This window comes from Manis pentadactyla, chromosome 11 (assembly GCF_030020395.1).
Source record: "Manis pentadactyla isolate mManPen7 chromosome 11, mManPen7.hap1, whole genome shotgun sequence".
In the NCBI taxonomy this organism is placed as follows: Eukaryota; Metazoa; Chordata; class Mammalia; order Pholidota; family Manidae; genus Manis; species Manis pentadactyla.
This window is the reverse complement of record NC_080029.1, coordinates 31,876,128-31,900,895: the sequence shown is the minus strand read 5'-3', so window position 1 is coordinate 31,900,895 and position 24,768 is coordinate 31,876,128. Positions and strand designations below refer to the sequence as shown.

Sequence of the window (24,768 nt, the reverse complement as noted above, 5' to 3'; positions counted from 1 at the left end):
ATCTCTCCTCCCTGCCCTCTGTGGCTGCTTTGAAAATGTTCTTTTTATCAGTAGTTTTAGCAGTTTTACTATGATGTGCTTGTTATGTTTTCTTTTTGTGCTTCCTGGGATTTGACGATCTTCTTGGATCTGTAGGTAAATAGTTCTCATCAAATTTGGAAAATATTCAGCCATTACATCTTAAACAATTTTTATGCCTACCCCCACTCTCCCCACTCTATATGTTAGGCTGCTTGATATTTTCCCACCACTGATTGATGTGTTGTATATATCATTTTGGGTAGTTTCTATTGCTTTTTTTTCAAGTCCATTACTTTTTTCTTCTACAGGTCTAATCTGTACCATTCTGTATATTTTTCACTTCAGATATTTGTATTTTTCCCTCTAGAAGTTCAATTTGAATCTTCCTTATGTGTTCCATTTCTTTCATTATGCTTATGCCTTCCTCTCTTGAATACATGGAGCATATTTATAATAGAGATTTTAGCATCCTTGTCTACTAATTCTATCATCTGTGTCTTTTTAGGTCTGTTTCTGTTGTTTGATTATTCTCCTAGTTATGGTCATATTTTTTTGCCTTTTTGCATGCCTGTTAATTTTTTATTTGAAGGTAGACATGGTTTTATGTTGCTATGTCCTGCAATGTTTTGTATTCCTTTAAATACTTTTGGGCTTTGTTCTCAGAAGCAATTCAGTTACTCGGAGTTGGTTTTGATCTTTGTAAGGCTTGCTTTTCAATTTTGTTAGGATGGATCAAGAGCAGCCTTTGGTGTATGGCTAAGATGGTCCCACTATCTAAGGCCAAGCCCTATTGAAGGTTACATTTGATGCCCTATGTCGGCATGAACGATTTCTGGTTCTGTGTGAGCTCTGGGGTTTATGCTGCCCACTTCTTTTTATTGGTTCTTTCCCAGCTTTGCTAGTTTCCTCACACATATGCACAGATCAGTACGAAGCCAAAGATTCAAGGGGTTCCTGTGCAGATCACTGGAGCTTTTTCTCTTTGCAGCTCCCTCAGTTCAATTACTTTGCCCTGGAAATTCTAGCCACCTTGGCCTCCCCCAAATTCCCAGCTCTGTCTCTTCAACTCAGTGAGATTGTTGCATTCTTCAGGTTCTTCTCCTACAGTCTGGCCTGGAAACACCTTAGGGAATTAATTGGGGTTCACTTGTAGAGCTCATTGCTAAGATCACTGCCCTGTGCTGCTTATTGTTGAATGTCTGACGCCACTATTTCTTATATCTGGCTTCTAGTTGCTTAAGAAAAGAGAGTAAATCTAGTCCCTGTTATTCCATCATGACTAGGGGTAGAAGTCCCTCAGACCATTGCCTCAGACTAATTTTTAACCTTGGGTGTCTTGTTTTTCCTGTGTTCATTTGTTGAAAAATGGATCCATTGAGACAGATTTTATTGAGAAGTCAACCAGCAGGTTCAAGTCATGACAATTTGCCAAACATTTACTGAATGCCTGCTATGACCTAAAGAGCAACATGGTCCGGTATCATGTTGTGCACAGTGGAATCTGTCACATATATTCTACTGCTGTACTTTTCAGGCTGGTGTGTGCTTCCAGTTGTTACCGTGGTGTGAACGTGCACATGTGTACACACTTTGAGCCTCCTTCCTCTACCCCCTGGGCATGGTCCCATTTAATCTGGGCAACTAATTGAACTAAATAGACAGAAGAAGTGAGCAAATAGCAGGTGTTCAGTTGCCTATTCATGAGTTAGGCCCATCTGTGTTAGATACTGTATTAAACTCTTCAAAAATGTGTGAATTGTGAACTATTTGAAATTCTTATGAAACAGGTATTGTTGCCCCAGTTTTATGTGTGAGAAAATAGAGGTTCACAGCAGGAAAGCAGTGTACCCAGGACTGTAAGAAGCAAGAGGCAGAATCAGGTTTTGAACTCCCTTTTATGTGACTCTCAAAACCTCATTGATTGATCCCATAATTACTGTTTCATTTCCCTCTTCTGGGCTCCAGCTTATTTCCCTGTTTTGTCTTTAACATTTCGGCTGTATATCTCCCATGTATTTTAACTTTCTACTTCATATTATAGTTATTTGTGTATGTCTCTTATTTCCCCCAGTAGACTGTAACTCTTCAAGGGCATGTGCTTTCCCCCACCTTTGTACCTTTTGTGGAACCTAGCTTATGTAGGTATCCAATACAGGTGTCAAATGAAGTTAGTAAGTTCCTTAAGAAAGATATGTTAGGAGTGATTCCAAAAGCCTTGTTTGGAGGGAAATATCAGGTGCCTCATTAATTTGTGATGTTTCTTTCTCAACTGCTATATTTATCATAATCCGTCTTAACATCTTCCAGGATGTTACCTAGGCTTTATGAAGTTCTTCATTTGATACCTGTGCCTGAACTTTGGCTAATTTGAGATTACTTTGGGGATCCCTATTTGGAGCTGTAAGGGAATCCCTTGTGAAATAATCAGATTCCTTTCTTTTTGGGTCCTGATTTAGAGCCCCTCTTGGAGAGAATTAGAAGTATGATTGGAACTAGAACTGGAGCCTGTCGGCCTTGGCTGGGGGAACTCTGTACAATTAGAAGGTCATGAAGGGCATAGGTGGGGGCAGGGGTGTAGGACTAATTAAAGGGGAAGGAACAGTGAGCAAGTTCCTGCTTCTCATTTTTTGCTTTGGACCTTTCAGTCCAACTTTGAAAGCTTACTGGAAGTTTGGGTAATTTGTGAGGAAGAGGACAAGAAGAGTCATGGCTTAATTATAAAGTAGGAGGCTTCTTGGAACTTACACAAGATGGAGATCATTTGGAGCCAGAAGACAGTGTCTTACATGGATTCAATGTGTATCTCATTAGGGCTGGTAGATTTTAGTGGATGGAGGTTAAGAACATGCTCTTAGAAACCTGAACCTGAACCTCAGGGGAAAACGCTCAGTGACATTTGAGTAGAAAGGAGGAAAATGGCAGAAACTGGGGCCATATTCAAAGAGAATTTTAAGGCCTGAGAGACACTAGGAAAGGTCGCTTCTCTGGCCCTACCACTAGGTTGCCTGTTTCTTCCCTCTCACAAATCCTAAAGAAGAGGTAGCAGTTTTAAGGGGAGGCTTGGTGGGGGTGGAGAGGCTTTTTTGTTTTTGTTGATTGCTAAGAAAGCGGATAGCTCTTTAGTATTCAGCCCCGGCTTTTCACTCGTTTTGGCCAGCCATGGTATGTCGAGTGTCATTCAGAGGCACTCTCCGTGAGCTAGATCTGGACAGTTCAGAAAGCCTTAGTTGAAATCCTTGCGTTAACTGAGAAGGTACAACTTAGTAAGATAACAAATTTCTTTTAGCTGTCATCCAGTCTTCCTTCTCCCTTCTTTTCCAGCTGTTCCCCCTCAAATAGGTTTGCCCTCCTGTGTCCACTTTCTCACTTTGAATTCATGTTAGTCAATATACTCTGTCTTTACCACTCTAATGAAACTGCTGTTAATGCAGTCATCTGTGATATCCTAGTGTCCAGAGCCATTGGGTGTTTTTTTTACTTCGCAGCATCTGCTAAGTATGCTCTCACATCTTCCTTGTCCCTCCCTTGACATCTGGGGGTGTTTTTTTTACTTCGCAGCATCTGCTAAGTATGCCCTCACATCTTCCTTGTCCCTCCCTTGACATCTGGGAGGTACAGACTCCTGGTTTCCTTGTACTTTTTAGTGTCTTTTATGGGCTCTCCTTCCTCAGTATGCCTCTTTAAAGAGTTGGTGTTCTCTCCAGGATTCTGTCCTTGATTCTCCTCTCACTCTTTCTTAGGTCAGCTCTTCTATTTGACATGGTTTCAACCATCATTTGCAGGCTTATGACTCTGGGGCTGTCTCCCACGCTTAGAGTGCTCTGCAGTTTCATACTCATTTCCAGTTTGCCGGCTAGACCTTTCAACTTGGATATCCTCCAAGGATCTCAAATAATACTTCAAGTAATTCAACACATCCAAGAATAAACTGAACTAAATTCATTAATTCTTCACCAAAATCTGCTTGTCCACTTGTGCTTTCTCTTGTGGTAGCCTCTACCATTCATCTAGTCACTTAGGCCAAAACCTACATGTCATCCTTTATTATTCTCACTCATCTCCTCCTGTTAGTTTTAGCATCTTCTGCAGCATTTGGCACATCATGGACACTGAATGAATGAATAAAAGAAAAAGTTTATTAATTTCATCTGAATTTAATTACAGTGTAGCACTTTGGCCTTGATAAAGCTGAATACCTCTGTTTACACTTGACTTGTGGCCACGTTCAAATTATATTAAGGAGAATGCACTTATTTGTTTAAAACAGGAATACTTTGTGGAAGGATGAGTCATCATTAGAATAGGTGGGTTGGCCACTGGGCTTTCTTGCTGCTGTGAAGGTCTGCTGACAGTTAAAGATGAGGTGGATGAAGTAAGATTGTGCTGGCTTGGGAGGGCGTTGTCCTTGGTGCTCATGGGTAGAGAGTGTGTGTTGTGGATGAACATGCCATGTGCTATATGGGTTTAATGCAAGGAATGGATAACACTTTTCCATTGGGGAGGGCAGTATGCCCCCTTTTACTCAGTGATACATTTCCTAATTGGATCCTTCTGTTTCTAACATAAACACTGAGGATGTATTTGTAATTGTCATGCTTTGCTGAGTTTGTCTCCCTTTCCACCTAGCCCCCTAAAAAATAAGAAAAAATAAAAAAGGAAAAGGAGAAAATGACTTAAAGATTTATCATAGGATTTTGAAGCCAGAGAAGCTATTCAAGTAGCAGTCATCTAGCTCAACCCTTATATTTTCAGATGATGATGATGATGATAGTGATAGACGGTAATAGCTGTAAACTAACCATTTTGACAACCCACTGAACGCCAGGTATAATGCTAAGTGCTTTACATGCATTTCCCCATATAATACTTAATGTATGGGGTAGCTATTATTAGTGCTATTTTATAGAAATGGAAACTGAGGTCCAGAAAGATTGGGTGACTACATTGAGATTAAAAGTATGCTGAAGCAGCTATTGTGCCTAGAGATGAAGCATCTTCCTTGCTCAAGGTCAAGCTTTCCAGTTAGAGGCAGAACTTGGGTAGAATCCAGATCTCCTGACCTTGAACTCAGTGAGCATATATTTTTGTTTTGACTTGAAGATTCATTTTCTGTGGTCATTTTTGTCTCATTAGTTTATCAACCCCTTTTAATTTTAGTGAAATTGAATGAAGTGGAGGAAAGGGTGGTTTAAAATTTGGGTTCTTGGTTAATTAAACTTTTCTTTTAAATAGGCAGCCTTCCCAGACTGCCTGGGAACGCAGCAGAAGGCCTGAGAACCAGGAAGTGACAGAGACCTGTTTGTAACATCCCACTGGGGTTCTTTGGGAAGTGATTCACAGAGATGGTGAAAAGTAAATGTAACTACGTCAGTTGGTTCTCTTGGGTTTACTGTATTTGACATAGAGGAGGGTTTCCTGCATAGCTATGAGTACTTTGAAAACCAACATTTAGCACCTAAACATCTCCCTGAGTAAAGCAAATAGGAGATATTTATTTCTTGTTCACCAGAGAGAGTGTTTCAGTGGGTCTTGGTAGACAAAATTATCACTATTTTTTTCTCTCTCTCTCTGCCCTTCTTTGGTGAATTTTTCTTCCACTTCATTTTCTTTCTTTACAATTAGCACTATGCCTGCAAAACTGTCCCAAGAGCTAACTAAATATGTACACAGTCTTCAAGGTCCAGCTCAAAGCTTTCTCTTTCACTTCCCCTCCCTGCTCTCAGTCTGAAGTCTGTTCTTCCTATCTCCTCTGCATACTCACAGCCCTTAAAAAATCTTTTCATTGAGCCCTCAGAACAATTTCATAGTTATATAAACATATAATTCCTCTCATGAAGATTGTGAATTCTTTAAGAGTAAGAACTATACCCTATTTCATCTCTGTTATCACCCAAGCCTTGCACTGAAGATAGCCAGTAAATATTTGCTGAATTGCAGTGTAATCACTGCAAACACAGAGCCCTAAGAAGTCAGGTTTAGCAAATCAGATTCCCAGGCTTTATTTGCCAAGTGGGTATTGAAGTCTGCTTCACTTAGCTGTGATGGGAACCAAGTGGAGGGGTATGATGACACTTAGATGTATCTCTGGGGTACAAGAACCAATTACAGCTGCTTCTGCGAAGCATCTGTTTTGCTACCTGGCCAAAACTTCAGGATTTATACCCTTTCCCCCTCCTGTTTTATATTTGCTGCTACTTTGCTAACTTGTATTTACTAGACAAATGATGTCTTTTGGGTTTATCTTTTTTTCCCCCTCAGTGAACAAGTTAATGTTGAGCACTCAGGGGTCTAGAAAGAGGCAGAGTTGATGGTCTCTGCAGGAATTTACTATCTGCAGTAAATAACAGCATACAGTAGTTAAGTAACTGTGAGTGGGCCCTGGGGAAGATTATGATTGGTTGTCCCATTCATGGTCCAGCCAGTGATGCTATGGGTTCAGAGGAGCCTTCCGTGCTTGTGAGCTGAATTGATGAATTTCCCCAGAAGAGTTGCAACTACGCTTGACCTTGCATTTGGAAAACAAAAAAATAGGGAGCCCTTTGCATTAGGAGAGCAGCAGGAGGAAAGACTTCTAGTCCCCTTGGATTCCATTTATCTGTAAAATGCAGGTAATGACATCTATTTAATGAAGTAATGAGTGGGTGTGTATATGTGTGTGTGTGTGTGTGTGTGTGTCACACACATATATAACAACATATGTAAGCTCTGTGACCTCATCCTTCCTTACAACAGATTCAGCCTATGAGTGACTCCTAGGTCCCCCATGACACAAATACTACTTTAGTATAGTCATTTACATAGTTATTTAATTTCATGGGAGAGATTGCTAAGTTCCTTAAAAAAGACATTTTTATAACTTCAAGAGAGAGAACCTTGAGAGTTTACTTGTTTAACCCATTGACTGTTCTTTCATCTAAATTTGAAACTAATCTCACTGCATGTTTCTAGCCCAGCTGAAATGGGGCACTTTGGGAGTCCTGTGGGGGTTCAGTCACAGCCTGTTAGAGCAGGACAGGGGTTAGCCGACACTAATTTGAGTGCCCACTGTTTCAGACATACCATCCAGTGTCCTTGTTTATCTCATTTCCACTTTGCAACTACCCTGTGAGGTGGGTATTGTTCATCCAGTTTATAGACAGGAACTGAACATAACTTACTCTAGATCACCCAACTAATAATATCCAAGCTTAATAATATCCAGAGATTCTGACCCTGTCTGTCAGAATCTTTCCAGCCTCCCTGAGAGATACTTAGTTGAATTGTGTCATTTTACTGATGAGGAAACAGGCATAAGGAGGTGAAGTGATTCGTCCTAGTTCAGCTCATCAGTATTTGGTGAAGCTGGAACTGGAGAAGTGGTTTCCTGCCTTCAGGATTGGAAATGTATGTCCTGCTGACAGGCACTCTGCCTTCTTTCTCTTTTTGCTGTGTGTCCTGTCTTGGGTCTGTCTTGTCCTCTGCAGTGCTTCTCTCTTGCATCTTTTTTCTCTGGGCCCCTATAGCTCTGCAGCGATCTTTGTGTGAGTGGAGGCTGGGTTTTTTTTGGTGTGTGTGTGTGTGTGTGTTAGACATTTGTTATTTTTGGAAAGCACTTTAGGAACAGTGTGTATGATGGCTTATACAAATGCGCTAATGGAGGATTAAGCTTTAAATGGGAATGTGGGGGTCTCCTGACTTTGTTGCAACGCAGAGGGAGATAGATGCTAAGATAGGCCTTGGAAGATGTAGGGGAAGGGACTGCTCATGCAGAACAAAGAGGATGGATTTAATATTGCTTCCTTCTAGTCAGAACTTTTGTTGACTTATTTTTCAGAGGAAATACTTCTGAGCCCCTCCTATTCCCTAGAAGATATTCCAGATTCCTTAGAACTGAAAGGGCATTTGGGAACACCCCTTGAGGACTGGGAAGAATGATTGACTTGCCTGAGGATAAATCACTGTAGGTTGGTGGACCTGGGACTTAGGGCCGTTTCCCACATTTACGTCCATTCTGCAATTATCCTGCTGTTAGGTTCTAGAAAAGAGATGTTGGAGACTGTTAAAGAGAAGTCTTAGGGGTGGGGTGGTAATGTGTCTGATGGTGTTCCTGCTGTCTGAGACCTGAGAAGTAGAGTGGGGCTGAGTGTGACAACCACAGTGTACAGTGTGCACTGGGGGAGCAAGACAAGGATACAAAGAGTATCAGAGCAATTCAACAGAACACCGACCCTACCCTGTCTTACCTAGATAGCTTATGAGGAAAGGTGAGGGTAATTTTTGTGATTTGCAGGAGGTGAATTTTAATAAGAGTTTGATGTTTGTGTCTGTTGGGCTATGGACCTGGAAATTAAAATGGGTGAAGTAACATTCTGGCTCTCAAGGATTTCAAAGTCCAATAGAATAATTGGTGCCGATTGAAGCACTCAGATGTTAGTGGCATAAAATAAAGGGGAAGATTTAGAGGTTAGCAAGATTGGAGGGAGACATTTATGTCCAGGGGAAAACAAGTTAGAAGACACCAAAAGTAACTTCATTTCATCATTTTTGGTTGAAGAGTGAGAGGCATTAAGATTTGATAAACATTTAGGTGTCTTTTGCTGCTGTGTCCCAGCCATTTCATGGTGAGTGGAAGTGAAGACGGGAGACATCGCAAGAAAGAAAGGAAGAGGTAAGGAAGGACCTCCCTGATATGCTGGTCACTGCTCTTATCACACTCCCCTGGGGCACCTCAGACTCCACCGAGTTAGAACTTCTTATCTTTAGGCTCTGAATGTAATTAGCTGGGTACATTCTATTCACACTTTGCACTGTTGTTTGTCTTCACCCAGCACACGGCATTATCTGGGTTGGTGAAGATGGTCAGTCAAAGGAACAAACTCTCTTGTTCTAGATTCTCTACCACCACCATCTCCTTTAAGGACTAGTTTGAGGCAAGAAAAGGATTTATGTTGGTTTACCTATATAATTCCCCCTTCTCGCTAATGGAGAGTCGGACCATGGCTCAGGAAATAATCTGTTCTGAAAATTACATGTAAACTGAGGCTGACTTCACAGAACTGTAGAGAAACCCACTTTCCACTTGGGAGCCAAGGCTAAGTCAGGACCCTTTTGCCTCCACACAAGTAAGCTCAGTAGAAGGTAACATGACTCTGCCCTTCAGGCTGTGACATTGTCTTCAGGGGCAAGTGCCTGGGCTGCAGAGGTCTGGGCCCCAGGGTATCTAGTGGACGGGGTGCCCTGGTTGTTTCAGGCTGGCTGCATCCACTGCTGCTGCTTCCCCAGGCTGTGAGCAGTTTTGAAGGTCATTTCCAGGACAACTTAAATCTTAGCAGCTCTTTTTGGTTAACCTGAAAGCATCTATGATAACAACAAGCAAGCAAACCATGTGAACTTTAGGATTGTGCTACAGGTTCTCCTGAATACCATAAGCCTGCCAAGCTTACCATTGTAATTTTTATGAGTAGTTTCTCTGCCCTCTGCTGTCTTGGCTTCTGGGCTTAGGCTATAAGTAAAAGGACCTGAGTCTTTCTGGTTTACAGAGGAGTCCATCATGTTTTGTCTTTTTGAGGCTCACTAGAGTTCAGTGATATATTCAAAGCAAGCAATAGTCCCATCTTATAGATGAGGAAACAGAGGCAGAGATGAGGTAAGTGGCTTTGCTGAGCTCAGAGCCATGGCTTAAGGGCAGTCAGTATTCTTCCTCTTGGAGGATCATTCTGGACAGGATATGATACTCCTGACATCACATTCAGCAGAACACAGTCACGCAGCTTTTGATATCCTGAGTTACAGAGGTTGGAAAGGCCAGACCCTGCCCTTGGGGGGCTGACAGTGTAGCTCATGGTGTCTCCCTTTATCACATGCTGTTGGGGTAGCAGCACTAATCCCAAGAAAGAAAAATCAGAAGGATGAGTGCAGATTTTCATGACTCCTCCTTCCCCTGTGTTTTGGAGGGGAAAGCTAGTTGTTGGAGGAAGAGAAGGGTTGTACAAAGAGAAGCTTGCACATTGGAGAACTCCATGGCTGAGAGAGACCTTAGACCCTTTCTAGGTGTGGAAGTGGAAGCCAGAGAGTCTTCCTTGCCAGCCAGATGTTGGTGGCAGTAGTGGGAATAACTCGTAGTTCCAGGCACTTGCCTTTCCTTACCTCTAAGTTGGAATGTTACATGCCTTGTGAAGATGGTTGAGTGCTGGCTTTGAAAGTGAGGTTCTTCCAAAAATTTTTTTTGTGGTAAAATACACATAAAATTGACTTAACCATTTTTAAGTATACAGTCAGTGGTATTAAGTACATTCTTAGTGTTGTACAGCCATCACCACCATCTCTCTCCATAACTCTTTTCATCTGGCAAAATTGAAACTGTTTACCCATTAAACAGTAACTCCCCACTCCTTGTTCCCTCCTCACGCCATCAACCATCATCCTATTTTCTGTCTCTACTTAATCATAATTTTTAATTAGGGAAGTGGTCACTAACATACCAAAGGAATGCCGAAGTGATGAAATGTATTCTTTTTTTTTTTCTTTTGACTTGGTCTAAAGCCACAATCAATGGCAGGTTTTATTTATTTAAAAAAATATGTATTCTAAGCAGATCCTTTCTTAAAATGATCTCGATATATAGCGTGACCCTTTCTCCACAGTAGCTGGGGTCTCCCATTCTGGGCCATACCCTGAGGTTGTAGGTGTTTGCTTTTCTTTGTATTATTTCTGAAGCACTAACCCTTGGCCCAGCCTTGCATGGTCACAATCCATTGACTACCCTCCATTCATCTTTTTTTCTTTGCAAAGCCCCTGTTTCCATCACCTGCTCTGTTCTGTGCCTGATCAGGTCTTAGGCTACCTGGTAGAACTGGTCAAACTGGTCTTAGCCCAGGTAGCTGCTTAAGCAGTAAAGGAGGAGCCAACTATTTCTTTAAAACAAAACAAAACAGGAGCTCATATTTGTACATCTCCCTAATTCCATAGTGGCTCCTTCCCATAGTATTCATGAGTTAGGCAAACATTTGCTGCCTGCCTGTCAGGTGTTCTGCCCTGTGCTTACTTTTGAGGATTCCAAGTGGAGTAATTCACAGTCCCTGCATTCAAGGAACTTTGAGCCAAGTGAGATGAGACAAAAAAAAAAAAAAAAGATGTAAAAACCTGTTAAAGGACAGAGAAGACAAATAGTGATTTTACAGCATCTTACTATGCTGATGGACAGTGACTGTGAAGGGGTATGTGGGGGGGAGTTGGTGAAGGGGGGAGCCTAGTAAACATAATGTTCTTCATGTAATTGTAGATTAATGATGCCAAAAAAAAAAAACCTGTTAAAGGTCTGTCCTCTTGCTTTCTCTCTAAATAAAATCTTCTGCCTTGCTCTCCTAAAAAAAAAAAATTATTGTAAATAACCAGGAAGACTAATAAGAAACTTACTGTTTACATTCCTACCCTTTGTCTCTCAACTGCCTATAAAACTCCTAGACAACGCACCACCCCAGGGCTCTCTTGTCCCCTCCTGGCCTGAGCCAGGAGCCCTGTCCTCTCGCTTTCTCTCTAAATAAAAGCCTCTGCCTTGCTCTCCTAAAAGAAAAAAAACCTCTTAAAGGTGTAGTCATAGCAGGGTGCTCAAGGCGCTTTGGGAGTAAGAAGAGGATAGGAACGGTATAGTGTCAGAAAAGAATTCTTCCAGGAGCTGACCCTTGTGCTGAGCCCTGAAGGTGAATTTGTTCCTGGCAGGCGGAGCAATCAGGTTTATTTAAATGTCAAGTTGTTGAGGGAGAAGACTGGTGGTCTACAGGAAGGCCTTGCTACATTAATTTTATTTTTATTTTTTTCTGTTGGAATAGGTAACTCATGTAAAAGGTCCAGCACTCAAGGAGATTAAAAGGAAATACTATACAGTGAAAAATGAATTTTCTTTCCTGTTAGCCACTCAAGTTCTCCTCCTTGAAGGAAATTGTTAGCTGCCAGTTTCTTGAACATCATTCCAGAAAGAGATTTTGTCTATTTAAAAATATACATACATACACAAATGGTTTTCTTTATGTACTAATTTTGGAAGTCATTCCATATTAGTGCAGACTGAACTGTTCTATTATTTTTAAACCACTGTATACTATTCTATTTTATGGGTGTGTGAAATGTATTTAACTACTTTCCCCTTCCATCTTTTCCTAGTACCAATAATGTAGTATCCTGCATATATGTCACCTCATGCATGTAATTTCTGAGGACAGATTCTAGAATTAGAATTGATACATCAGAGGATATGTGCATTTTTTGACAGATATCATCAAATTATGCTCCAAAGAGCTCCACATTAATGATAAAATTCTAAATTAAAAATTCTTTACTACTTGGCCCTCTGACCCAACCCCATCTTATAAAATCCCCACCAGAATGATCTTCCTAGATGAGTTTGGTCTTATAACTTCTTTGTTTATAATTCTTATAAGCTTCACATGGTTTTCAGGGTAAACTTTAAACTTCTTAGCCTAGCCCCATCCTCTAGCCTCTGCCAGGAATGCCATGCCTCCATTGCTCTGATCCACTTGTATTTCATAACGTCTTCTTTTCCTTCCTTTTCATTAGACACGTCCTTTAGCAGTCAGCTTAGCATCACCTCCTCTGGGTAGTCTTTCCTGATTACCTCCACTCCATGCACAGAACACCTAGGCACCACCCTGATCTGGCCTCATCCATTCACTACTGAAATATTTGTTGTGCACGTGCTGTGACGTGGTACAAGCAGGTGTCATTCTCAGTGATCCACTGTTGCCTTGGGGGAATGATGATACCGGGTAGGATTATCTGCCATGTCTGCATCTAAAATGGCAGCTCCAAAGGGTCCATTGCTAACTGGCTGGTGACCGTGGGCATATCCCTTAACTTCTTCAGGACTCAGTTTTAGCATTCAAATGAAGAGTGAAGCCTGATGACCCCAAGGTCCCTGCAGCTCAGCTCTTAATAATTACAACAGCAATGGCAGCCCGTGTTTACCAAGGACTTACAAAGTGCTAGGCACTGTGCTAAGTGTTTTGTCTGATCTGAGTCCTTACATCAACCCACCGAGACAGTATAGTTACTGTCCCTTTTTTACAGATGAAGAAACTGAGGCTAAGAGTAATTTGGCCACAAGATCGTAATAGAAGAAACAGATTTGAATTTTGGCATCCTGACTCTTATGTATACACTTCCCACATATTTACATACACACAGTTTTGTATACTGTTTTTTACCCCTGACTCTGCCCCTAGACTTTTCCATGAACCATTCCTGTTCTACAGCTGTAAAGGCTCAAGGAGTCTGGGTAATAGGTGTGGACAGAAGATTGCTACAGTGCCTACTATGTAAGGGTAGTGGGTAAGGACCCAGGGGCTAGCTGTGTTCTTGAACCCTTGGCTCATGCTTTATTAAAACACTGAAAGCTGCTTTTCCTTTGGACCCAAACACCTCTTTTTGCTATTTGCAGAGGCTTTAGAAGGTGAGCATAGGCCTGAGTCAAGGCTTCAGACATGGATTAAAGTCAGTTCTAGTTAATATCCCTGGCAGAGTCTTAGGGGCATTCTTTCTTGGTTGCAGATGGCAGGCTCCCTTATCTATTTACATAAAGCCTTATTAATGGTGAAGGTGTGATGGAATTAAAATAAAGGAGGTGTAATCTTATTTGGAATATCTGTTATAAACTAGGATAAATGAAATCAAATGAGTTAACTAAAATATAATAGGCCCATATCATAATGTATCATCAACCCAGCTGCTTCCCTGAAGGCATATAGAAAATATCCTTAAAAGTCTTCAGCCTTGATTTTTTTTTTTTTTTTTTTTAAGATGCTGGTTCCTACTCTTCCAAAGTCTTTGTTTGAACTGGAGTGGGTGGTAGGGCTAATTAACAGTTACAGCCTGCCCTCCCTGCAGTCATTGTCAGGTGCTGCCAACAAGTGTGGCCTCTGGGGTCACAGGTGTGTTGGGTGAGCCTTGATTAATTAGTCCATTTTTGAGATTCATGGCTGTCAAGTCAGAGTCAGATCCTCAGGGGCTCGTCCAGCCTTTGGCGGTTGAGCAGGCCAAGCTGGGGGCCTTTGGCTTCTGCTGCTGCATTCCTTCCATAGGCGGTGCATTTCTCCCTTTAAGACACGTGTTCTCTATTTTTTTTTTTTCTTTTGGTTAGTTGAACTTGCTTTGAGTCCAAGTGGCAAAGGCAAAGCCAAACTCCAGTGTAGCAGCTCTGTGTCAACAGCTGCTCTCTCTTCCTCTCTGCTGATAGAGTAGAGCTGGGGCAGTTTCTGCAAGCTCTCCTGCACCCAACGGATCTCCAGGTGAGCCAGATAATGTCTCCTTTTCTTACTGTAAGGGTCTGGCTCCCCAGTGTTGTATGCTGACGCTGATGGCAGCTTGCTTGCAGGCCTTGGCATTTCCCCAGGGAGGAGCTGAAAAGCCACTTATATGCTTCTCTCTTCTCCTGGCAGCAGGAATTCAGTTGCTAGAATTCTTTCAACTTTGTATGTGATTATGGCTTCCTTACCAAAGTGCCTACTTGTAACTGACTTGTGCCTGAAGTTAGTTATGGTTAAAGTTTTACTTATGTCCTTGTTTTTTATTTGCTTTTTATAGGTGAATCTACCCCTGGCTGACTTTAGAATTCTTACGTCTGGCTTTTAAATTTTTTTCTTTTAAAAATAACTTGGACGGATAAAAGATGTGCCATGGCAGGATAGCACCAAAGAGCACCTCAGTGTTTGCCGTGGCTTCTGTGGGACATGGAGTCTTCCTTCCACTGGTGATCCTTAGTACCCTCCTTGGAGACGGACTTGCCTCCGGTAAGTTCTAGCCTGCCTTCTGTGGTTGCAAGGGAAAAGACTCAATACCATTGTTTCTCTTAAGGGCTGGGACAGGGACTCTAACTAGTGGGCAGTTGCAGGGAGAGCAGAGGGTGGGGGGATTTTGTGCTGTGGTATAGCAGGGAGCCTGTCCTGGGGGAGTGGCACCAAGGGGCCTAATGAACCAGTTGGAGGAGGGGTGTGGGAACCTCTGGTAATGACATTATCACTCCTGTCCCCGCAGCGTGGTCACCAGGCAGGATGGAGGTATAGGATTCAGAGCATGATGTACAGGTCAGGGTACAGCCTGTGGAATCATAATGGCTGTGTTCAGATCCCAGTCCTTACTACCTGCTGATTCTGTGACCCTGAGCAAGTCTCTTTACTTCTGTAAGCTTCAGTTTCCTCAGCTGCAAAATTTGATAGGAGTGGTATCTACCTTGTAAGGTGGTTGTGAAAATTAAGGTAATACAATACGCACTTAATGATTATTAGCTCTTTATGTTTGTTTCTTGTCTTTCTGTTCTTTTTCTCAGAATGAGTACAGAGTTGAGATGTAATTTAGTGAAAGTGGGACCTAGTCACTGACACTATAAACCTTGTGAACTTGGACAAGCCACTTAACCATTTTGTGGCTCAGTTTCTCCATCTGTCAAATGAAGGGGTTGACTTGCATAAACCTTTAAGGTCTCATCCACCTCCTCATCTATACTTTCATGATCCTAAGGACTTTCTGGTTGAAGGTGGTGAGCTGGAAGAGCCCTAGCGGGTGCTAGAAATACATCCATCAGCCCTTTTTAGTTTTACGGTCCTTGTTACCTTCAGCAATGCTGGGAAGACCCTTCTGGGTTGTCCTTATATGATCCTCTAGACCTTTCTAGAGCAGACATATTTGAGTGTACCATAGGCTCTGGGTGATGGCATAGGACCTCCCCATGTATCTGAAAGTACTGGTGGGGATTTCATTCAGTTATGATTGGGCTCAGCAATAGTGGCACCCTTAGCAGACTTCATTAGACCTGCATATATGGTAGTTTTCTTTGGACATTGTTCCCTGGAAAGAATCTCAGCTAGTCTGAAAGGGGACTAGGGTGGGGGGCATTGACAGTGTGATTTGTGGAGTCCCCATAGCTCATGGCTATCCCTTTCATTCCCTTTTTGTCAATTCCCACCACCCACTTACCCAGCACATGACATATAGTGGTACATTCTCATCTAACCTTATTTTTTTCTTCTGAATTGTTAGAGAAACAATTACTCATTTTTTTGTCCCATCCTAGCCTTCCCTGCCACCCACATACATGAAAGAATATTTCATAATATGAAATATCATATGAAGCTCATATTTCAGTGTCCATAAATAAAGTTTTATTAGAACACAGCAATGTTCATTCATTTATATATTGTCTGCTTTTGTGCTATAGTAGCAGAGGTGAGTAGTTGTGATATAGACCGTGTGGCCCTCAAAGCCTAAATATTCAGACTTTGAAATATTTGTCCCTTTTTGAAAAGGTTTGCCACCAGCTCTCAGCCTAAAACAGGCAGTGCTCAGTGAGTATGCACATAAGTAGAATGAGTATGCACATAAGTCAGAGCAAGAAGGAATGAAGGACTGATCACTGTCTAGAACTTCAGAGGTCATGTGCTTGCCCAGGGTCTTAGGGCCAGCTAATGATGGGGCCAGGACCAGAACCTGACCTGGTGCATTACCACAACTGGCTTCGTCCGAGGCTCTGCCTGGGAAGCTGTCCCTGTGTGTTACCTGGCAGTATTAGGGCAGAACTTCTGCCTCCAGTATCTGAAGTCTTTAGCTTCTTTAGTTTCATTAAGCCATCCTACCTACACCTACCCTGCTTTTTATAGGTTCCACCCCTGCCTCCTCCCATTCCCCAAATACCCACACCTTTCCAACTTTGAATCCAGGTCTGAGATCGATTATTAGGGACTGATGGTTCCAGACTGGCTGGATAAAGGGATGATTATTCACCAGTGTGGAAAAATGTGTCTGTAGTGTGGGTAGACCACAGTATATCATACCAGGATGGGAAAATGGGCTCTGTTGTTTTCCTTCCCAACCCCAACCCCATCTGCAAAGAATCCTCCCCCTACAGCCACCCCTACCCCGCAAGTGTTTTCTACTCCCCATAAAACATGTACTGGCAGAGAGCAGGGTGCAGGCAGGGGAAGGGGTTTCACCATTACTTGATCCAGTGCACCAAGTTGCTGCCAATGTTTTCCCCTTTCTCTGGAGTAGCTTCTGGGGGAAGCAGGTACCCACTTTTTGGTTTGAAACCCAGAGCACACCTGTATGGCTATATAGGCCTGCCATGAGCAGTGTGCCAAGAAAGCTTGCCAAGAAATCAAGACTCTCAGATACTCTGAAGTTGAGGAAAGGCAATGCAGTTCAGGAATTCATTCTTCCTCTTCTGGTGTTCCTTACCTGCTCCCATAGCTGCCCTTGAACACTCATTGCAGAGGCATCTTAAAACAAGGTGCTTGTAAAATACACAGCCTTGTTACCCAATGGGCTGTAGATAGATCCTGACTATGCTTGTGTGTACATGTACATTCATGACTGTGAGAATCCCACTGGACATAGGTAAGTGGGTATTCTGTGGGGATAATTCATCTACATATCTCTGATCATAAATACCACAGTCACCCCTAGTCTTGGTTGTAATCACTCAGATTTAGAAAAAGAGAGTTACGTATGAAGAGGCATTTGAGAGTTCTGGGGTAGGATTATACCATGTTTGGGTTTCAATTTTCCATTCTGGTTTCTCCTATCCACAGTTTGGGATGTGGAGTAATAAAGGGGAAGGTGTTAGAGAGGTATTGGGTCCTGCTTCCCCCATGGCCATTCCTTTAGCAGAGATGGGGAAGTTATTGGAAGTTTCCTTTTTAGGAGTGGCAATGAAGTATATCTCATTTCTCACACTCCATCACACCATGCAGGCAGAAGACCAGAATTAAAAATAAAATCTATGCTTATACTACCCCGCTTGCCTTTCTTCTTGGGCTAGAGATGGAATTAGGGTCCCAACTGTGTCTCCCAGTCTCACAACTCCTGATCTTAAGAAACTTGCTGTATGACCTTAGGCAAATAGCTTCTCTTGGTGTCCCCTATAAAACACCCTGAATGACAGTGACATTAGGTCAGTGTTGTGTAGATTAATAAGAGTGATTGGAGGGCATTTGGCATGTAAAATCTGTGCTGTAATTCCCAGATAATAATAAGAGTTGGTATGTGACCTACTGTTGAGTCATGCTGGGCAGGAGACTGTATGCAGATGACATCCTTTGCTGTCTTTAAAAAACAAAATTGGAGATGCAAAGTCATTTTCAGGTTGCGGGTAAGGGACTGGGAGGATGTTTCAAACTTGGCCAGTTGAGGAAGGATTGGTTACTTCAGGAAAACTCCTTTGCCTCCCAGAAATCTCATGTTTGCATAGTTTGGTGGTTTCAAGCCAGTTGTCTTGCTGAGTCATATAAAAAGCTTTTGATTTTTCATTCTTCCCCTCTCCTGAGCATATTTACTGAAAAAATCAGTATTTTACTTGTTTCTGGTTTTTTTCCCCCTTACAGTGTTGCCATGACACTTTAGGCCATGTTAAAAACATCACACAGGCACTTAGAGCAATTTTTAAATAGCATGTTAAAAACATCACACAGGCACTTAGAGCCATTTTTAAATGCATTTCTCTGTGGTAGAGTGAGAAAGCCAGGCAGTTAGTGTTCACTGAAGATGGAAGATGTTGAGAACCTTGGAGATGACTCTCTTTGGCCTTTAGCATTGCTATGGCAGAGAGATGCTGGCAGGTGGCCCTGGCTCACCTCACCATCTCTGAAGAGATCTGGAGTCAGAGGTAATGTACACTGAGCTGAGAGGAGAGGGCAGGTGGGAAACCTGTGTCTACAGTGCATCATTTACATGTCAAGCCCTTGTGTTACCATCCCATTTAAATCTCTCAGAACACCTGTGAGCCAGGTGGTCATGTAACAGTTTTATAAGTGAGAAACTGAGGCAGAGAGAGGTTAGATAACTTGCTTACAGACAGACAGTTGTGGGTGGTGAAGCTAGCGGGGATTTGTGCCCATTCTGTCTGTCTCTGTTGCCTGTGCTCAGCTGAGAACCATACTACCCATGCTGAGTGTCAGGCTTCTCTGAGACCTGATTCTCATGTTGCCCTATTGGAGTACTCAGATCAGCCTTTAGAGGATTATTATTGCAGAGGAGGAAAGACACCATCTGTGTTTTCTCCTTTGGATGAAGGATACAGGAGACATCTCTAGGTCACCCTGCTTCCCTCTGTGGTTGTTTCTGGTCTCATCCTCAGTGGCCTGTGGTTGTCTGGTTCCCATTTTAGGCATAGGGTTTGCCAGGGCAGTTCTATTCTTGGAAAGGAACAATAGGGACCAAAGCAAATTGTTTGCTAAATGAGGACGTAGTTCCCAAAACATCCGCAGAGCATCTTCCTGTCAGCTGCAAACCCTGCTGATGAAGTGATGTAATCTCTCCATGGTGTAATTACCTGTGACTATAAAAAGACTTGAGGATTGTGGGAGGAGGCAGGATGGGCCATTATGGGGCTTGTTGAACTCTGGTGTCATGAAAAGACATTGAGAAATTACCCTCTGTAGGCTAATTGTTGTGCCATGTTTAGAACATTGCAGACACATTGTACTATCCTTGCTCTGTAACTTTCAAATAAAAGAAACCAGGAGTCCACCAAACAGAACACCTAACTGGATCTCAATTGGTATAAAGCTCTCATTAAACACAGATTCTGCTTGCCAACCAAAGGTGCCCCACTGCCCAGGCCTAATTTGCCATCTTAAGAGTTTATCCTTCTTACCTACTCAACTCTTTCTGTAAAAGGGGGTCATGGGGTGCTAATTAAAAACAACAACTACAGTTAGCACTCAGTCTTTACTTATTCTAGGTAGGTTTGCAGATGAACTCTTTTTACCACCTCCTACCCACTGAAGATCTTTTCATCTGCATCACACAGGAATGTAGACTGCAGAAGGTGTAAGCAGCCCTCCCATTCTAGTGGCTTGTGCTGGTGTGGCTAGCCACCAGCACTGAGGTCAAATCAGGAGTGACTTTGGCCTGTGTCCTGTTTAGCTTTGGGGCCCAGAGGGACAGCAGCATTTAGAGATAACCTTTCCATGGTATGGTGTGAATGAGAGGGGTGCTGGCTACTGACTTTTCCTAGCCCTGTTCACCTACCTCACCTTAAGCTGACCTACCTAACATATTAAATCTGAACTCACTGAGGGATGGAAAAAGGTATTTCATGCAACTAATAGGGAGAAAAAAGTAGTAGTTGCAGCACTTGTATCAGACAAAATAGACTTCAAAACAAAGAAAGTCACAAGAAACAAAGAAGGACATTACATAATGATAAAGGGGTCAATCCAACAAGAAGATATAACCATGATAAATATCTATGCACCCAACACAGGAGCACCTACATATGTGAAAAAAAAATTCTAGCAGAATTAAAAGGGGAAGTAGAAGGCAATGCATTCATTCTAGGAGACCTCAACAGTCCATTCACCTCGAAGGACAGATCAACCAGACAGAAAATAAGTAAGGAGACAGAGGCACTGAACAACACATTAGAATAGATGGACCTAACAGACATCCACAGAACTCTACACCCAAAAGCAACAGAATACACATTCTTCTCAAGTGCACATGAAACATTTTCCAGAACAGATCATTTACTAGGCCACAAAAAGAGCCTCAGTAAATTCAAAAAGATTGAAATTGTACCAACCAGCTTCTCAGATCACACAGGTATGAAACTAGAAATAAATTATGCAAAGAAAATGAAAAATTCCACAAACACATGGAGGCTTCACAACATGCTCCTAAATAACCAGTGGATCAATGACCAAATAAAAACAGATCAAGCAAGATATGGAGACAAATGACAACCATAATTCAACACCACAAAATCTGTGGGACGCAGCGAAGGCCGTGCTAAGAGGAAAGTATATTGCAATAGAGGCCTACCTCAGGAAAGAAGAACAATACCATATGAGCAGTCTAAACTCACAATTAATGAAACTAGAAAAAAAAGAACATTGAAGCTCAAAGTCAGTAGAAGGAGGGACATAATAAAGATTAGAGCAGAAATAAATAAAATCGAGAAGAATAAAACCAGAATCAATAAAAGCAAGAGCTGGTTCTTTGAGAAAATAAACAAAATAGATAAACCCCTAGCCAGACTTATCAAGAAAAAAAGAGTCTACACACATAAACAGAATCAGAAATGAGAAAGGAAAAATCACTACGGACACCACAGAAATACAAAGAATTATTAGAGAATACTGTGAAAAATTATATGCTAACAAACTGGATAACCTAGAAGAAATGGACAACTTTCTAGAAAAATACAACCTTCCAAGGCTGACCCAGAAAGAAACAGAAAATCTGAACAGACCAATTACCAGCAATGAAATTGAATTGGTAATCAAAAAATGACCTAAGAACAAAACCCCTGGACCAGATGACTTCACCACTGAATTTTATCAAACATTTAGTAAAGACCTAATACCCATCCTCCTTAAAGTTTTCCAAAAAGTAGAAGAGGGAATACTGCCAAACTCATTCTTTGAGGCCAACATCACTCTAATACCAAAACCAGGTAAAGACACCACAAAAAAAGAAAATTACAGACTAATATCCCTGCTGAACATAGATGCAAAAATACTCAACAAAATATTAACAAACCGAATTCAAAAATACATCAAGAGGATCATCCACCATGATCAAGTAGGATTTATTCCAAGGATGCAAGGATGATACAATGTTAGAAATTCCATCAACATCATCCACCACATCAACAAAAAGGACAAAAACCACATGATCATCTCCATAGATGCTGAAAAAGCATTCGATAAAATTCAACATTCATTCATGATAAAAACTCTCAACAAAATGGGTATAGAGGGCAAGTACCTCAACATAATAAAGGCCATATATGACAGACCCACAGCCAACATTATACTTAACAGCGAGAAACTGAAAGCCTTTACTTTAAGATTGGGAACAAGACAAGGATGCCCACTCTCCCCACTTTTATTCAGCATAGTTCTGGAGGTCCTCACCCTGGCAATCAGACAGCACAAAGAAATAAAAGGCATCCAGATTGATAAAGAAGAAGTTAAACTTTCACTGTTTGCAGATGACGTGATATTGTACATAAGAAATCATTAAGAATCCACTCCAAAACTACTAGGTCTAATATTTGAATTCAGCAAAGTTGCAGGATACAAAATTAATACACAGAAATCTGTTGCATTCCTATACACTAATGATGAACTAGCAGAAAGAGAAATCAGGAAAACAATTCCATCCACAATTGCATCAAAAAGAATAAATTACCTATACCTAGGAATAAACCTAACCAAGGAAGTGAAAGACCTATACTCTGAAAACTACAAGACACTCATGAGAGAAATTAAAGAAGACACCAATAAATGGAAACACATCCCGTGCTCATGGTTAGGAAGATTTAATATTGTCAAAATGGCCATCGTGCCCAAAGCAATCTACAGATTTAATGCAATCTCTATGAAAATACCAATGGCATTCTTCAACCAACTAGAGAAAATCTTTCTAAAATTCATATGGAACCACCAAAGACCCCTAATAGCCAAAGCAATTCTGAGAAGGAAGAATAAAGCTGGGGGGATTATGCTCCCTAACTTCAAGCTCTACTACAAAGCCACAGTAATCAAGACAATTTGGTACTAGCACAAGAATAGAAAAATAGACAAATGGAACAGACTAGAGAGCCCAGTATAAACCCAAACATACATGGTCAATTAATATACTATATAAAGGAGCCATGGACATGCAATGGGGAAATGACAGCTTCTTCAACAACTGGTGTTGGCAAAATTGGATGGCTACATGCAAAAGAAACTGACTTACTGTTTGACTCCATGCACAAAAGTAAACTCGAAATAGATCAAAGACCTGAATGTAAGTCACGAAACCATAAAACTCTTAGAAGACAACATAGGCAATAATCTGAATATAAACATGAGCAACTTCTTCCTGAACGCATCTCCTCGAGCAAGGAAAATACAAGCAAAAATGAACACATGGGACTACATCAAACTAAAAAGCTTCTGTACGGCAAAGGACACCATCAACAGAACAAAAAGGCACCCTACGGTATGGGAGAATATATTGGTAAATGACATATCCGACAAGGGGTTAACATCTAAAATACATAAAGAACTCACACGCTTCAACACTCTAAAAGCAAATAATCCTGTTAAAAAATGGGTGGAGGATATGAAGAGACAGTTGTCCAAAGAAGAAATTCAGATGGCCAACAAACACATGAAAAGATGCTCCACATCACTAATCATCAGTGAAATGTAAAACCACAATGAGATATCACCTCACACCAGTTAGGATGGCCAGCATCGAAAAGAATAAAAACAACAAATGCTTGTGAGGATGTGGAGAAAGGGGAACCCTCCTACACTGCTGGTGGGAATGTAAGCTAGTTCAACCATTGTGGAAAGTAGTATGGAGATTCCTCTGAAAACTAAAAATAGAAATACCATTTGACCCGGGAATTCCACTCCTAGGAATTTATCCAAAGAATACAAGTTCTCAAATTCAAAAAGACATATGCACCCCTATGTTTATCGCAGCACTATTTACAATAGCCAAGATATGGAAGCAATCTAAGTGTCCATCAGTAGATGAATGGATAAAGAAGATGTGGTACATATATATGCACAATGGAATACTATTCAGCCATAAGAAAAGAACAAATCCTACCATTTGCAGCAGCATGGATGGAGCTGGAGGATATTATGATCAGTGAAATAAGCCAGGCGGAGAAAGACAAGTACCAAATGATTTCCCTCATTTTTGGAGTATAACAACAAAGCAAAACTGATGGAACAAAACAGCAGCAGACTCACAAACTCCAAGAAAGGACTAGTGGTTACCAAAGGGAAGGGGTGTAGGAAGGCTGGTGGGGAGGGAGGGAGAAGGAGATTGAGGGGTGTTATGTTTAGTACACATGGTGTGGGGGTGTCACAGGGAGAACAGTGTATCACAGAGAAGGGACATAGTGGATCTCTGGCAACTTGGTGCACTGATGGACAGTGACTGCAATGGGGTATGGGGGCAGACTTGATAATATGGGTGAATGTAGTAACCACATTGTTTTTTCATGTGAAACCTTCATAAGAGTGTATATCAATAATACCTTAATAAAGCAAATAAATAAATAAATAAAAGCAATGACCCACAAGCAAAAAAAGAAATCTGAACTCACCGGAAGGTAAGGGTGGGCCTATAACTATTAAAAAAAGGATCATCCCTAGGATTTCTTCACGTAGCCATTTCCACGTATTGTCAGGTGGAATAGGATTCATTTCATGAATGCATTAAAATAGCAGATACCATCTGCAGCTCTTGTGGAACCACCAAGGTCCCTAGTATAGTTCAGTATAGTATCTAGCTGTTGTTATACTCTAACTTCATACATTCTCTTTTAGAGAGGCAGTATAACCCAATTAAAAGCAGGGGCTCTGGAGTCAGGTAGCCTGGGTTTGAATACTACCTTTATTCCCTCCTACCTGTGTTACCTTGGATAATTTTCCTGACCTAGTGTTGTTGCTTCCCTAGAGTGGGGATGATAATAGTGCCTACTTTATAAGATTGTTGTAAGGATTAAATAAGATGATATGTATAAAGCACTTAGGACATGGCCTAGCATACAAAGAAGTTGGAAGATCAGATTGTAGCACCAGCTGATAAAGCCTACACATCTGACGCCACAGCTAATGAGCTCACACACACTTAGGGCTGGAAGGGCTCCTTGTTTCTTCTGTATCTTTTGGATGCTCTCTGATTTCAGCTGAATACCTACGGAGTAGGGTTAGATACATACTGCATGAGTTATTCATAGTCCTTAAG

The 24,768-nt window shown here is 41.5% G+C and overlaps 1 protein-coding gene across 5 annotated transcripts in view; it reads left to right on the top strand.

Annotated features, from left to right (window-relative positions):
- SUSD6 (sushi domain containing 6) overlaps window positions 1-24,768 on the top strand; it is a 118,262-nt gene that overhangs the window by 50,862 nt on the left and 42,632 nt on the right. For 3 of the 5 annotated variants that reach the window (XM_036913364.2, XM_036913361.2, XM_036913363.2), the window contains exons 2-3: window positions 14,153-14,300; window positions 14,596-14,801. In XM_036913364.2, coding sequence (XP_036769259.1) covers window positions 14,681-14,801 — 121 coding nt within the window. In that variant the 5' untranslated portion in view covers window positions 14,153-14,300; window positions 14,596-14,680. The remainder of the gene's footprint in view (window positions 1-14,152; window positions 14,301-14,595; window positions 14,802-24,768) is intronic. The other 2 variants (XM_036913366.2, XM_036913365.2) reach the window with 1 other exon arrangement.